The sequence below is a fragment of the Antechinus flavipes genome, chromosome 1 (assembly GCF_016432865.1).
Source record: "Antechinus flavipes isolate AdamAnt ecotype Samford, QLD, Australia chromosome 1, AdamAnt_v2, whole genome shotgun sequence".
Lineage (NCBI taxonomy): Eukaryota > Metazoa > Chordata > Mammalia > Dasyuromorphia > Dasyuridae > Antechinus > Antechinus flavipes.
The window spans coordinates 300288369-300304163 of NC_067398.1; the positions used below are offsets into that span (position 1 = coordinate 300288369).

The 15795-nt window shown below is 32.2% G+C and overlaps 1 protein-coding gene across 6 annotated transcripts in view; it reads right to left on the minus strand.

Moving 5' to 3' along the window:
• The window catches only part of CLEC16A (C-type lectin domain containing 16A), a 217043-nt gene that overhangs the window by 175796 nt on the left and 25452 nt on the right, over positions 1–15795 (minus strand). For all 6 annotated transcript variants that reach the window (XM_051963155.1, XM_051963146.1, XM_051963162.1 and 3 more), the window contains exons 3-9: positions 15050–15183; positions 12263–12411; positions 10950–11055; positions 9201–9324; positions 8660–8834; positions 7101–7154; positions 2812–2925 (exon numbers count right to left, since the gene is read on the minus strand). In XM_051963155.1, the coding sequence (XP_051819115.1) occupies positions 2812–2925; positions 7101–7154; positions 8660–8834; positions 9201–9324; positions 10950–11055; positions 12263–12411; positions 15050–15183 (856 nt within the window). The remainder of the gene's footprint in view (positions 1–2811; positions 2926–7100; positions 7155–8659; positions 8835–9200; positions 9325–10949; positions 11056–12262; positions 12412–15049; positions 15184–15795) is intronic.

Genomic DNA, 15795 nt, shown 5'->3' on the forward strand with positions numbered 1-15795 from the left:
TAGTGACCACCCCAAGAACTACTAGGTCCTAGACTTGAGCCAGTGAGGTTGCTAGAAGTGTCTACTGTTCATACTATTGTAACTCACTACACTTATATAATCAATCGACCCTATCAATTAATCTGCCTTTAGCAAATGTCTGCTATGGACTTAGCCCTCTGACATTGTCCTTTTCCCCAAAAATCACTAAATCTGCTATGCTTCAGGTTAAATGCTCTTAATAAGGTATGGTCTATATTCCTATCATAATCCTAATCATCCTTTTCTAGGTACATTCCTATTCATTAATGCTTTTCTTAAAATGTGTTGCCCTGAACTAAACTTCACCAGGGGAAAATAGAAGAGAATTATCACTATCTCTGATCTCAACACTAACTCCTATTAATATAGCCAAAGAATGAATTAGGCATTTTGACTGTTATCTCATATTGTTGTTGCAGCCCAATGAACTGTAGTCTAACCCTGTCTGTTGATATCTCAAGTTAACTAACAAGATCCTTCTATGTTCCAGGGATGATATATCAGGGAATATTATACCCATTTGAAAGCTACAGAAGCTAAGAAATAGAGTGATTTTCCAAAGTCACCAATTATTAGAACTAGGATTTGGAACTGTATCAAAGTCCATTTTCTTCTTGGAAACCATGTTGCCTCTAAGATAAAGAAAACCCTTTATGTTCAACAGAAATTTTCAAATTCTTTCAAATTTTGATAGTTTACCTCTAAAGGAGTTTCGGGATTCCTGCTCAGCCTTGCTCCTATCAAAAGTGTTATGAGGCCTCTCTTAATCTCTTGTTTTAAACCAAAATACATTAATTTAGTTCTGGGGATCAAGGATAAAACATCTCAAGATAACTGAAGAGAGCCAGATTTAACAAAAAGTAGTTATGCAAATTCTACAACAACAAAAAAATCAATTTTCATTTGTAAAAAGTAACAAACTAATACTTGCTCCAGGCTTAGAGATCTTGCATTACATTTCCTTAAATTAGAAGCCACTATTTTGCTTTTGCAAGACTAGAATAGTAAAAGTTACCCTATTTCATATATCTCTATTACTAACCAACATATTTTGACATATAAGTTTCTATTGTTCATGTATCTTACTAAACTGGTGTATTTGAATTCAATGCCCAATTACATATTCTTTAAATAACTTCTCTCCTTGTTTAATTTTAGTTGTATTTTGTGAAAGGTCTGCTGGTAACATGAAACAGTACCAGTAATTTATTTACATGTTACGGGAAGGAGAAAGTAGGTTAAAAAAGACCAAGAGACTTAAAACAAGTGTGATAAAACCCCATCAGACTTGTACAGGAAATAAAAGAAGGCAGTTCTCACTCATCAGGAAGAAAAGTAACCTTGCCATGACTACTGTCAAACAAGTTATACTACATTTATCTTCTTCCCAAATTTAAACTGTGGTCATCAGAAGACCAACATATGACTTCAAATTCAAATATCAGGATAAGTTAGATGACACTCTCACTCTAAACAACAAATTTTTTCACATCCAGATCAAGTCTCATTTTCAGTTTATTGAATAAGAAGTGGGGAGTTAAAAACAAGAGGAGGAGGAGATTATTTAAACAGAAAAAAAATCTAACAGTAATATCTCTATTGCACTCCTTTCAAGGTCCTTCATCTTATAAAGTTTGGCTGAAGTATGTATCACACATATAGAAGGTTGCAAGAACTTTCTGTATTTACCCTCACTGAATTAGCAAACCAGTACACTATATTATTGTGATTTCCTGTTTAATTTATTAAGATATCACATCTTCCAAGAGTTTCTTCATCCTATAAAATTAACCTTTGAAATGGGCACTGAATTCAAGTGCAATCTTTGATGGAACATTAATGATGTCTCTTTTTAAGGTGTTTTGCAAACACAAAATGGCATTCCTAGATACAAAGATCCATTTTTGTACTGCTGAGGTCTTCTGTATTATCAGTAGTAGACTTGCAAATACTTTTTATGTTTGGAGTGAAAAGGGTTACAAACACCTAATTTGTCACCAAAAAGTCATATTAGGTACCAATGAATTTAGTATTCACTCATTAATTCAATATTAAATATTTATCAGAGACCTCCAATAAAGCATTTGCAGAAGAGTATTCATTTTATTCCTAAGTTCTTAGAGTTCCTTGAAGCACAAAGTGACTTGTTCAAGGTCATACATCCATGATGGGTCAGAGGTGGGCCTTGAATGCAGATCTTCCTGACTTTAAAGTTTGCTAATTCACTATGTAAAATTAATTTCAAATTCAATAAACATTGATTAAGCCTACTACATATAAGATACTGTGTTTGGCAATAAAGATAACAGAGAAAAAAATGGAACAGTCACTTCTCTTTAAGAACCAACATCCTAATGAAGAGTATATAGCATATATGCAAATAAATTTAACAGAAAGTAACTTGAGGAAGAAGAAAAGAGAGAACTCAAACCTGGGAGATCCAAGAAAGCAGCTCAGAGAAAGCCTTCTGGTTTTGTGTCCTCAATTATGATTTAATTAGTTTAGGGGCCTCGAAGATGAGGAAATTCCCATATCCAAGTGACAGGCATCTTTGCCTGGAGCACTGGAAGTTTAAGTGATTTTAAGTTTCCCAGTGTGCATTTGAGGTGATGTGAATCCAAGTCACTTTAGATCCAAAGTCAGCCCCTATCCATTAGCTCTTATGCTTCTCTCAAGCATTAATTATACAAACAAAATACCTATTTTGACCTTAACCAAAAAAAAAAAAAAAAAATCAAGGTATTCTTTCATTAATATAGTCCATGTACATTATGAAAGTGAAAGACTTACAGAACTTCTCTGAATATCTTGTTCAGACCTACAACAGAACACGGAGAGATCCCCATTTAGAATGACTTCAGCTAATGAGTTCACCAGTGGTGCATAATGTATAATTAGGAAAACCTAATGAAAAAGAGAAATGATATATTAGAATGCGGCAATTTGCAAATATGTTTCTCTTTACTGAATTGATAAAATAGAATAATTTCATTTGGGCAAAGCCAAAATCTTAGAATTGTAAGGAGCTTAGATATTTTTCCCCCAATCTCATATTAGAGAAGCAGAAGCAACTTGCTCAAGAGTATTTAACATCTAAGATTTATAGGAGTATTATTCTCATTGCAAAAAACTAGAAACAAGCTGTCTACAAGTTGAGGAATGGCTGTATAAATCATGGCATATAAATATAATAGAATTTTACAATTACAATTATAAATAAGAATTTTTAAAATTTGAAAAAGGCAGTGAATAGATACACATTGTTTAAAGAAGAGAACAAAGAAAATAGAACCAGAAAAATAATATATATGCTGAATTCAATCAGGAAGGAGAAAAACAGAAAAAAAAAAAACAAGACTTCTTATATTCTCCCCTAACAACAGAACATAGATGTTTTAGCTAATAGTAGTATTAGTCAGTCAACAAGTATTTATTAAGTATTAAGTAGTTCCCATATGCAACACACCGCGATAATAACTAGAATTACAAAGAAAGGCAAAAATAACTTCTGCCCTTAAGAGAGTTTCCCTTCTAATAGGGTAACAAACATGTAAACAGCTAGACAGATACAAGATATATCAGAGTAAATGGAAGGCAATCTCGGGGAGAAGGGGAGTGGAGAACTCGCTGGAAGAACTGGGAGAGGTTTCTTGTAGAAAGTGAAATTTGAGTGAATCATGAGAGAAGCCAGAGAAAGAGGCAAAGGTGAGGGGGCAGAACATTCCAGGCACAGAGAACAGACATGTCCAAGGCACAGAGATGAGAAATAGTAGTCATGTTCAATGAACTAAAAATAGGTTGGATTTTAGAATAACAATAACCAGTATTTCTATAGCATTTTAAGGTTTACTAAGTGCTTTATATTCTCTCACTTACATTAATACACTCACATTATTTCGTTTGATCTTTGCAACAACTCTCTGAGGTAAGGTCTATTATTAATCCTATTTTACAGATGAGGAATGGAGGGTCAGAATTCAAATGACTTGCCCAGAGTTACCCAGTCCATGAGTGAAAGAGGCAGGAATTCAGGCCTTGTAGACTTCGATCCAGAACTCTGAAATATGCTGCCATTTACAGGGTTCAAAAGGAATGACCAAAAATGTGCTGAGAATGTTTTTACTTTCTACCAAGTTTTCAATGTCATGAATGTGACTAGTAACAAGAGCCTACTTAACTCCCAGAATACTAAATAGGCTATGTTGGCGTATTTTTTTTCATAAGGTGGCAGCACCAAGTATCCACTTGCCAAAATCAGCTAGGGTTCTAAATTCTGAGCATTTGAATAATCATATATGAGATTAAAGACAACAACCTACAACAAAAAAAATTCATGAACATCATAATTATTCAGTCAGCATCAGAAGCCAGAAATTTATCCATCAAAAGGATGCAAGAAGGTCTCAACTCAATGTTCACATTGAGAAACATGAAACAAATTTTTATCCCCAAATGGCATAAAGCTCAGGAACTAAGATCATAAGCACTCCCTTTCATGAAGATAAATAATTCTATTTTCAGAAATAGAACCAACTTATGGTCAAATGTTTGAATATTTGACAATAAAACTAGATGACTTAAGAATGTGGGTTATTCATAATAAAAATATTTTAAAAGGTTACATAACTAGGTTACCATAGAGTTTTTCCCTTCATGTAAATATTACGCAATCATGGGAAGGAAGTACAATTCTTGAGGTGGGGAAAAGAAAAAGACAGCTTTAGCTAAATACACAAACTCATGAGATGAAAAGAACGAGAACTGCTACAAGTTTACTTAACAAAGTAATATTCCAACTTGGCATAAAAAAAATTACAAAAACAATAAATTTTTAAAAAACACAATTCTACTAAATGAAATACTATATTGTGATTCCTTAGTAAATACAAGTGCATCCTTAGTCTTGAAGTTAAGGGCTTAACTTCAAAATTCCATAAACAAGATTTTTGCATTGTTAAAAACAAAAACTATGGATTTCTAAAATATTACGAGCATCCTATAAATCTTTTAGAAAACTAGTCTATAGATTACTAAGATAATATAATGGAAAGAACCTCTTATTTGAAGTCAGGAAGTCTGAGTTTCAACTCTCTATTCTACCACTTAATACTTGGATGATCATGAGAAAAAGACAATCTTTTAGGGCCTAAGTTTCCTCATCTGATAAATCAGACTTAGAATAAATAATATCCTAAGTCTTTCCCAACTCCAAAAACCTATGCATCTATGAATGTGTAAGCATAGTTTTGTTTTTCATTTCATTTCAAGCATATTTTTGTTATTATGAAGATGGTAGATAACACCTACTTTACTCCAACACTGGAAAAGTCATATTTTCTAATGATATTTAAAAATTTTTATTCTATTACACATAACTATAAGCAAAAATAATTTAAAATATATTCAAACTAAGGAATGAAACTTTACATAAAACCCTTAGCATTTAAAAGGCAACTAAATGAATTTATAAATAATGGCTTTTTTGTATTATATCACTTTCTGGCCCAGTTTGCTATTTTTGATTTTTCTTTTTGATGTTTTAACATAATTACATACATATAATTATATATAGTTATGGCTCTACTGATTTCAATTTGTATCACTTTGTTTTTCCACAATTCCTTATAATTTCACATTTACTGGCATTTGGAAATTTTTTTTTATTAAAACTTTTTATTTTCAAAACATATGCATGGATAATTTTTCAACACTGAACCTTGCAAAACCTTGTTTTACAAGTTTCCTTCCCTTTCCCCAACCATTCCCTAAATGCAAGTAATCCAATATATGTTAAACATGGTAAAAAAAATGTTAAATCCAATATATGCATACATATTTATATAATTATCTTGCTGCACAAGAAAAATCAGATGAAAGAGGAAAAAAATGAGAAAGAAAATAAAATGCAATCAACAACAAAAAAGTGAAAATGCTATGCTGTAGTCCATATTCACTTCCCACAATCCTCTCTCTGGGTGTAGATGGCTCTTTCATTACAAGATCATTGGAAATGGTCTGAATCATCTCATTGTTGAAGAGAGCTACATCCATCAGAATTGAGCATCGTTTAATCTTGTTGTTGCCATGAATAATGATGTCCTGGTTCTGCTCATTTCACTTAGCATCAGTTCATGTAAGTCTCTCCAGACCTCTCTGAAATCATCCTGCTGATTGTTTCTTAGATAACAATAATATTCCATAACATTCATATATCATAACTTATTTAGTCATTCTCCAAATGATGGGCATTCACTCAGTTTCTAGTTTCTTGCCACTACAAAAACAGCTGCCACATTTTTGCACATGTGGGTCCCTTTCCCTCCTTTATGATCTCTTTGGGACATAAGCCCAGTAGAAACAATACTGGATCAGAATATGCACATTTTGATTGTGCTTTGGTCACAGTTTTTGGAAATATTTCTTACATTAACATGTCATAATGTGTTCAACCATTCTTTAATCATTGAATATAAGAATTTCTGATTTCTGAATGATAGATAAAGAAGATTTTACATTAAGAGTCAGAGGATTCTCATTCTCCTCCAAACTCTGCTACTTACATGACAATGGGCAAGTCACTTAGTCCTAAAACTAGAATCAACCTGATCAAAATGCATAACTGGTTTTATGATTCATTTTACATTATCATATTTCTCTTTCAAAACATTTCATCACTGATAGCTCCACCAACATTTCCCCTGCACTCTAGCTAACAGGGAATTTTTTGCTATTTTTTGTCATTCTAGGTTATATTCTAAAGTTGTCCTAATTTACATCTCTTTATTATTATGGAGTAGAAGTATATTTCATGTGGTTATTAATAGTATGCCCTTCTTCTTTTGAAACTATTATTATTCATTATCAGTTTAATACATGCAAATCCATTCTTTATGAATTCTGGATTTCAAATCATTATCAGAAAAGCATAAAGCAAATTTTTCCACAATTTAGGACCAAAAAAGAGAAGATGACATATAATAGCTATTATTAAAGAAGATTCCTTACAAAGCATTACTCAAAATTAATCAGTTGGAAAATCTTGACATACTCCAGTGAAACAATAAAGCCAACAAACATACCTGTGACAGAAGATAGAGAGAAACTGGAAGGCTTATTTTTGGACGTTCTCCTCCCTGAGGGAAAAAAAAAGGGATAGGGATGATAGGGAAAGAGATGAGAAGAAAATATATGCAAGTCATACAAACACTGAAAACAGAAAAGAGTCTATTAAAGTAAAGTAATTATTGCAAACTTATAGTTTTTAAAACTTTCTAGTTTTATAAACACTAAATAATTAATTTTTTTTTTTTACATTAGCCTCTCCCTCATTTATATAAAACTGTTCTTCACAAAATAAATCACTGATAGAACTTCACTTAACACTATTTTACAACTAGGTCATTTTTCATCTTAAAATCATCTTCATTAACAAAGAATTTAGCTCCAAGACTTCAGAAAATAGCATTCAATTTTCTCCTTAAATTCTCTGGAATGTTAATTTCAAACAGCTGCCTTAGTAGAAAAGCAGGCTTACAAGAAAGGACTCTTGTGGTGCCCAATTCCTGTAAGGCAACTTTCAAAGTATAAGAAGCAAAGATGAATGTTTTAGGTAGAAAATGTAGACATTTTTTCAAACTGGCTTCACTTGGATTTGATTAGTACTTTAATAGTTTTAATTTGTTGTCTGTCTTATTTCCCTAAAGGAAAAGTATAGGTATACTTAGAAAAATAATTTATAGATAATATCTTAAAATCTTGTGCCCTGCTGGGATTTTTCCCCCTGTTCTTCTAATGAAACATAATGAAACAAATTCCCAGTATCCTTTTATTTCAACTTCTTCCTCCTCCAACCATCTCCAATTAATTAGATCCAAATTTCAAAGGTCCAGATCAGAATTGGCCCTAGAGATTCCTTCACATAGATCATAGTCATTCTTATTCCAGAAAAGACCAAAATGCTAATCAGTTCTGGTAAGGTTCTATATGTAATAAAATGGACCCCCAAGGCAATTAGATTGTATTTAAAACTGATCTCAATCTGAGACCAAGATTTCAGACTAGTTCTTAAATTATACTGGTCTCCTGGAACTGATTTTTAAAAAGGATTCTCTAAATCTTAAATAGTTAAGATAACTTTAGTATGTTTAAAGATAACCAAAAACCAGACCAACATCAAGCAGGAGGTGAGCTGTCATGCCATTTGTCAGGATATTCACTCAGTACTTATTCAAAATATTAGTGGGTATTCACACTTGCACTGTATTTTTATTACTTAAGAGATTTGTTCCTTCTACTGAATCTTCTCCAGATCAAATACTTATTGCAGATATATAGGTATGCTACAAGTAATCAAAACCTCAAATGAGAAATACATAAAAACCTTCATCCCTTCCCCCCCCAAAAAAGAAAAGCTTCAAGTTTTTTTTCTAGTGTCAATAATTTGTTTGAATTAATTGGTTTATAGTATAAAAAGAATAATCACAGAAAAAGAAAAGGGAAATGATCTTAATTTCTGTAGCCTATATCAGGCGCTAGGATTCTTGGATCTCTGCCCAAAACAAGTAACTGTTCCTTTTTGAATACCTGCTGGCTTTTCCAGTATGTTTGTCATGATACCTCCATTATGCTCCAAACTCACCTTGTCTTGATTTACCAGTGAATATACATAAAGAGGCAGAAAAAGCCTATTGAGTAAGTGGTCTGTGAGCACATCATTTAGGAATTCACAATTGATAATAAGGATGTCATTAAGGTAATGCAGATGGTCAAGATGTTCTGCTACCAAGTCACTTAGTTTTCCTCTATTCCTATGCCTGTAAAAGAAAAATAACTATTTCAAATTTGAATCTAATGTCCCTGGAATGAAGATAAAGTATAAGGTGGTGCAACTATTGGATTGTCCCTTAAACACTCAATTTCTCCTCTCTCTTACTATTCCCTCCTTCCCCAGCATAATTTTTGGTATAGCAAAAAATTACTATTGTCAGGAGTTTTGGGAATGATACAGAAAACGGAAACCTGGAGAATAGTATTTTAGCAGGAGAATTACTAAAGTATATGCAACTGATGACTAAATAAGGATGCTCATTTGTAGTAATCTGCTCTATTTCCCAATGAAAAGTACATTGTTCAAGAAGTGATACTTTCAGCTAATTAAGGACCAGATAAAAGTTACTTACTCTTCATCAGTCTGGACACAATTATCCAATTCAATCACATGACTTCCAATAAACCAGACCAAATTGGAAAAATAAGGGACTGCAGTTTTATCTCTGATATAGTGCAGCATGGCCTGATTATCCACTAGGAAAGTTTACAAAAGAAAAGAAATCAACTTTCTGCAGAAAATTTCAAGGAAAGAAAATTAGCATTAATATTCTAAATTTTTGGGGGGAGTTGGTTAAAAATGTTGATCTTAAGCTACTTTTCCTTAAATTATTATGGCATTTTTATATCAGCATGACAAGTTAATCTGATTGAATATTAATAGCACTTATTAAAGGGCTTATTTCCCTATCAGTCTAAAGGTAGCAAGTTTAGTTAAGACTAAAGCAGAAAGCATTATCAAGCAAATTTTTTTATTTACATGTAAGAATAAAGCAAGAATGCTGAAAACCAAGAGTGGTTAATAACTTACATGACACTGCAATAAGGAACACAGGAATCATCATTGAAGGAAGGGCAAAAAACAGACAACAGTTAACAGGATTAGGAACTGGGATGGTGAGACATCCGCCCAAAGGGATAAATAGCTAAAGCAGGAAGCATCTAAACTAAAAGATATAGGTTAGAAAAGAACAAGTACAAACCAGAAAGCAAGAAACTACTACCTCAGAATTAACTAATGCATTTTTCAAATTCATTAATTGGAGAAGCTCTAAAATTTAATACATTCTAAAACAAAAACTTTAGTGCAAACTTTAATTAGAACATCAGATTAAAATTTCCAACATGCAATGTTCAAAACCTTTGGTTCTTGAAAAAATGCAGACCTAACTATATCACAATAGTGTGACCCTCTATTGACAAAAGCAAAAATAATACCACCATACTGAAATGATATCTCTGAGCATAAAGCCTCAAAAAGCTTGCCACTGAGATGACATTTTCCAGCTTGGGAAATTAATATACATAAACTCAGTATTTGCAACAGTATATAAAGATACACAGAAAGTTATTATTCAATCTTAGATGCAATATTCTACATGTTGCAACATCTTGAAAGAGAAAGAGTATATTAATGTTGCATGCTGCAGATTCTCACTAATAATATTATGCTGCCCTCTCCTGGTCATGAAGATGAAAATGATTTTATACATTAAAGAGGATCATATAACTCAACACTACATTTTACACAGGGAGAGGGACCAGACTGTGATTTTGTTGATTCCTTAATTCAGACTAGCACCTTCCTAGCAATTAATATTCTTAGTTGTTTTAGCACTAATAGATTCAGTGACCTGCCTAAAGTCACATAGCTAAGTTGTATCAAAGGTGGGACTTGAATCCAATTCTTCCTGGTTCTTAATTTGGCTCTCTATTCCACCATGCAACACTGTCTTTCACATTTTATATGCAAAAACAATAGAATTAATTTCAATCTTTCTTTCTCTTACAACTAAATAGCTACTCAAACTCTTATATAATTTTTTCAGTATAATCACTTCTAATGTACCATATATCTAATTTGTCCATTCTTATGCATAGTACATAAAAATGGGGTTGAAAAAATGCATGAGATGCTAGTTAAGTTGTAATTATTAAAAATCAATTTAAAAAGACTTCATTTAGGTACATGATTTCTGCTCTCAGTTTAGAATAAAACTAATAGTTGAACCTCAAAATGAACAAATGCACAAAACCATGAGTTAGAATCCACTACTAAGCTAGGAAGCAATAACTATATGACCAAATACATGACATCTTACCTTTATAAACATTTAAAGTTATGGTTCTTACAGCAATCCTGACCATGCTTTCGGGGTGATTAAAAAATTTGATGGCTTCTGTGTATAGGGCAAAGTCATTTGTGTGCTACAACATAAATGCCATGAAAAACAAATTACAAAACTTTAAGAATTTTCCCCATCCCAGTAACTCAATAACTCAAAAAAGAAAACACTATCAATGAAGTAGTTACACCCTATCTCTTATAGGATCCAAATCTAGGTGGGGAGGGGAAGAGAAAAAAAAAAAAAAAAAAAACTTGAAAAGCATTAACAATGACCTCCCTGCCCTCTTGTGGTCATTTTTAATCCCACCACAGTTCCTTCATATAGAAGAAGGAGGTCAAGTAAAAGCCAAAATGTTTCATATATACATAACTTTTAAGTACAGTCTAGAACAATACTAGAATGCAAATCCTTAGGGCCAGAGATCATGCTTTATTTACTTCTATCTCTTCTAAGCCTAGTACAAAACTTTGTATATAGCAAGCGTTCGATTAATATATATTCTGAATTAGCAAAATAAGCCACACCTTTGAATTGATATTCTTCACAATAAATTTGGGAATAAAGTGATTTACTTTAAATCTGTGAGAACCAGAGAGACCTACAGATAACTGTGTATTCAGATGTTCTGATCCTATTATGGCTTGCAGTAAACTATGCTCCACCTCCATAGCTTCACATATCTAGGTATCATGCATGTATAGAAAAGATTCTGTCTTTTATAATCTATATATGAGTCCACTCTATGCTGATAAGGGGAAAAAATAAGGCTCAATTTGCCATACTTTCATTTCTTATAAATTCGCAGAGACTATTAACAGTCTGATCCTCAAATTACTTTTCCTTGCATAATTAGGGCTAATACCTAGCAAATTTTAAATCCCAAGAAGACTGTTCCTCATCTAATATACTTTTAGGTACTTCTCACAATCAATCATAATGTGTTCAACGATCCCAAACTAATTTTGACATTAAAATAAGAAAGGTAAATCTACTGCAAAAACCAAATAAAAACAAAAAATTACTTTTGGATTACTTTTGGATTACCCATGCCAATAGTGAACTACTGCAGACTACTTAAAGTAGGTGACATACTTTTTAAAATAGATACATATCTAGAATATTATACTATATAGGCCGATATATATGTACATATATATCGGCCTATATAGTGTATATATATATATATACATATATATCGGCCTATATAGTATATGTACACATACATATACGTATACATTTATTCATAATTTAGCTTTCAAAAAATTGTTTCAATAATTACCACTTACCTCATTGTAAAAGAAATGAACAGTGTGATTGTTGAGTTTCAATGAAAGTGTTTTCAAGAATGATATATAATATGCCATAATCTCCTCATCAGAAAAGTCAAATTTATGGACAATGATAGAATTTACATAGTTATTAGAGAGTAAATAATCTGGGAACAAAAAAGCCAAAAACTATGTGTTAATTCATACTGGAAACTGAGATGTTAAATAAATATTCTGAAACAAGCTTACCACAGTAGTATTAGTAAGCATCTCCATTTTAGGTACAAAACAAGTACAAGTTTTAACATTTTAAACAATTTTATTTCTTAGATCCTACTATTCAGAACTTATGCAAGATCAACTCTCTAACAAATCTGAATGTCTTCCACCAAAATCAAATAAAGTATCTACAATGAAAAAAAAAAAAACCTTAGCTGAGAGAAGGGAGAGAGGGGAGATAGAAGTGATAAATAGTAGTGAAGATATGCTGGCATTTTCACAAATATGAAATTGTATATGAGCACCAAATTGTCCAGGGTTTATGAATTATATTCTTCACTTTCTTGGGTATAACTGGCATAACCATTTTTAAAAACGCCTTAATATTGTACTAAATTTTAATAAACTTTACAAATATATAAAATCTAAATTTAAGGATTACTCATTATTCTCCATACATGTCCAATGCTTTCTAATGCAAAGCACTTTGTAACTCTTTCAACCACCACTATGGTCTATTTTGTATTATAGGTATTTGTGAATGGACTGTATGCTTCTCAATTAGATTATAAACATCAATTAGGAATAGAACTGTCTTATTTATCTTGAAATCTTTCCCAATTCAAGTATAAAACTTTGTAAAGAGAAGCAAATTAATAAAAGGAGGTGAAAGACCAAGGAGGGTTTATATAGTTTTGAGGCTTCCCATTACTATTTACCAACACGGATTTCTAAATAAGACTCACTTTAGGACTAAGGAAACTATAATTTAGTGATGTTTTTCATGTTTACTAATGTCATCAAGTTAGACTGTGCTCTTTTTCTAAAGGAAGGAGGGAGTCAGGTGAGCACAAGCTATTAACATAACTAATAAGAATGAAGTAAAGCTCCTGATTCAAAGGTAATTTTTAACAACTTACATATTTATATTTATCTGTCCTCATAGACTGTACATTTTTTAAAAGATCCAGCTCTCTGTTTACCTTAGAATAAAATCCAACAAACCCCAATATCAGCCAGGGGACCCATAAAACTATTAACATTTTGGGCAGGCCACTTTATTAAGGCTACTGGATATCTCTCAAAACCAGAGACAAAATGAAGAAATTAAAAATTCCTGAACTTGCGACTGTCCCACTCATACAAAATTAGTGACAGACACTACCTACTCTGAGGCATCCCAGACAAGCTGTGGCCAGCATAAAACACCGTCACTTCTCTCTCCATTTCAGGAGAGGCCCTCAAGCAAAGCTGGAAATAACTGCTTGTCAAGTATGTTGTAGGGGGATTCTTGTTCATGCAAGGGTTTGACTAGCTTACAATTCTATGACTGGTCTCTTTTACTTCCTTCTCAGAAGGATAAGGAGACACATCATGTATTTTTACTCTTCCACCATACACTGTCTGAAGCAGTATTTCTTTTTCATATGTACACAAACACACAAAATCCCCTGCCCCTTCACAGGCTTCTTTCCTCCTTCTTGCTTTTCCTATTCTTACTATTTACTTCAGGACACTAATCTCCTGCTCTGAAGTCTTCTTGGAGCCAGACTATAAGTGGTCTTGAATGCCATGCTAAGGATCATATATTCTATCCTATAGGGAAAGGAACTTTCAGAGTATGAGAACAAGACTAGACCTGTTGTTTGTTTGTTTGTTTTTAATTTAAATTTAAAAAAAAATTTTTTAAAAAACTAACTTGCAGCTCAGAGGGATATCAGTTAGGCCTCAAAAGCCCAGCCAGGAGGTAATAAAGAACCTAAATTAAGGCATTAATTGTATGCATGGAAAGGAAGGAATACATTCAAAAGATTCAAGAGTTACTGATAAAACTTGACAATTGACTGGACCAAAGGCCAAGAAATAGAAAATTCAAAGATGATTGCAAAGTTTATTTGATAATATAGCTGAAATTTTTTTGTAAAGAAAACTAATAGAAAACAGTATCATTGCAATGCTAATAATGGAAACCGCAAATAGAAATACTGTTGCCTAAGATAATTGGTTTTGAAAACTGATGCCTGGTGGGGTGGGAGAGGAAGGTAGTTTTTTTGAAGATTTCCTTGAAGATTGATTTTATTCTCATTGCATAAGTTAATACCTCTATGAAGATGAAACATTTGCATGGTTTTAGCCAGCTCCAACTCTTTTCCTGAGCTCCAGTCCTCTATTTGAAACTGCCTGCTGGCAATTATAATCGGATATCTTACTGGCACCTTAAACTGAGAATGTCTTTCTTCCAAAACATACCTCTCTTCCCAACTTTCCTTTTTTTCTTAATGGTACCACCATCCCTTTGATCACTTTTAAGGTCATCTTTGTATTTTGTAAAAATAATTCATTTATGAGTTGGGGATTATCTATATTACCAAGTCAACTTACATTCATATAGAATTCACTAGTCAACATCCTTACAACTGAAGGTTTCTGCAGATAGATATTTAAATAGAATGAAAAATAATCATTCAGAAATAGCCAAACAATTGTCTTATTTTACTGATAATCTATTTTAAATTACAAGCCACAGATGTAAATAGCTTCACAAATAGGCAAATGGTTTAAAAAAAAAAAAAAAAGCAATCTTACAAAGTGAGGTCTCATGACTGATATTTTCAAAAAGGATGTTCAAGGTTTGTAGCAGCTGAACACAGACATAACGACCAGATTTCTGACGCAGAATGTTCAAGAAGAAAACAAACATATTCTTCTCCAGGAAAAAGCTAGGATATAATTAAGAGAGTTAGTGATTCATTTTTCATATTCACACTCTTCATTTCAAATCATATATACTTCACAGTACACAGTAGATGATTATGATTAAAACCCCAACTATGAGTTCAAAATGAAGAAAAATGTCTTCCTGCATAAGGGAGAGAAATATCATTTGAAAAGTTCTTCAATTTTGCAGTAGTGAGCATTTAAGGAACAGGTGCTTAAAAATTCAATAAAATGCACCCCACTATAAAGGACATGGAAATAAATCATCTATTCTAAGAAGAATTGAAGTACAACTTGACAGAATAGGAAATGTACTCACTTTACCTGCTATACAAGTGTGAAATCATTTACAATTATAAAACCAATAAATACTATTTTCCACTTAAATTCATCTACTTAATATTTTGCTTTAATATTTGTCTAGGTTTCAGTATTTGTCTAGTGTTACTAACTGATCTTTAGATAAAATTTTCAAGATTGAAGATTGATTAAAAATATTTTTCAATTAATCTAAAATTATCTGAATATTTGTTTACTGAGAACAGAAAAGTTCAGACAGAAAGTCAAGAAGCCTACATTCTCACTTCTCTTCAGATCATATAAATCATTATTTA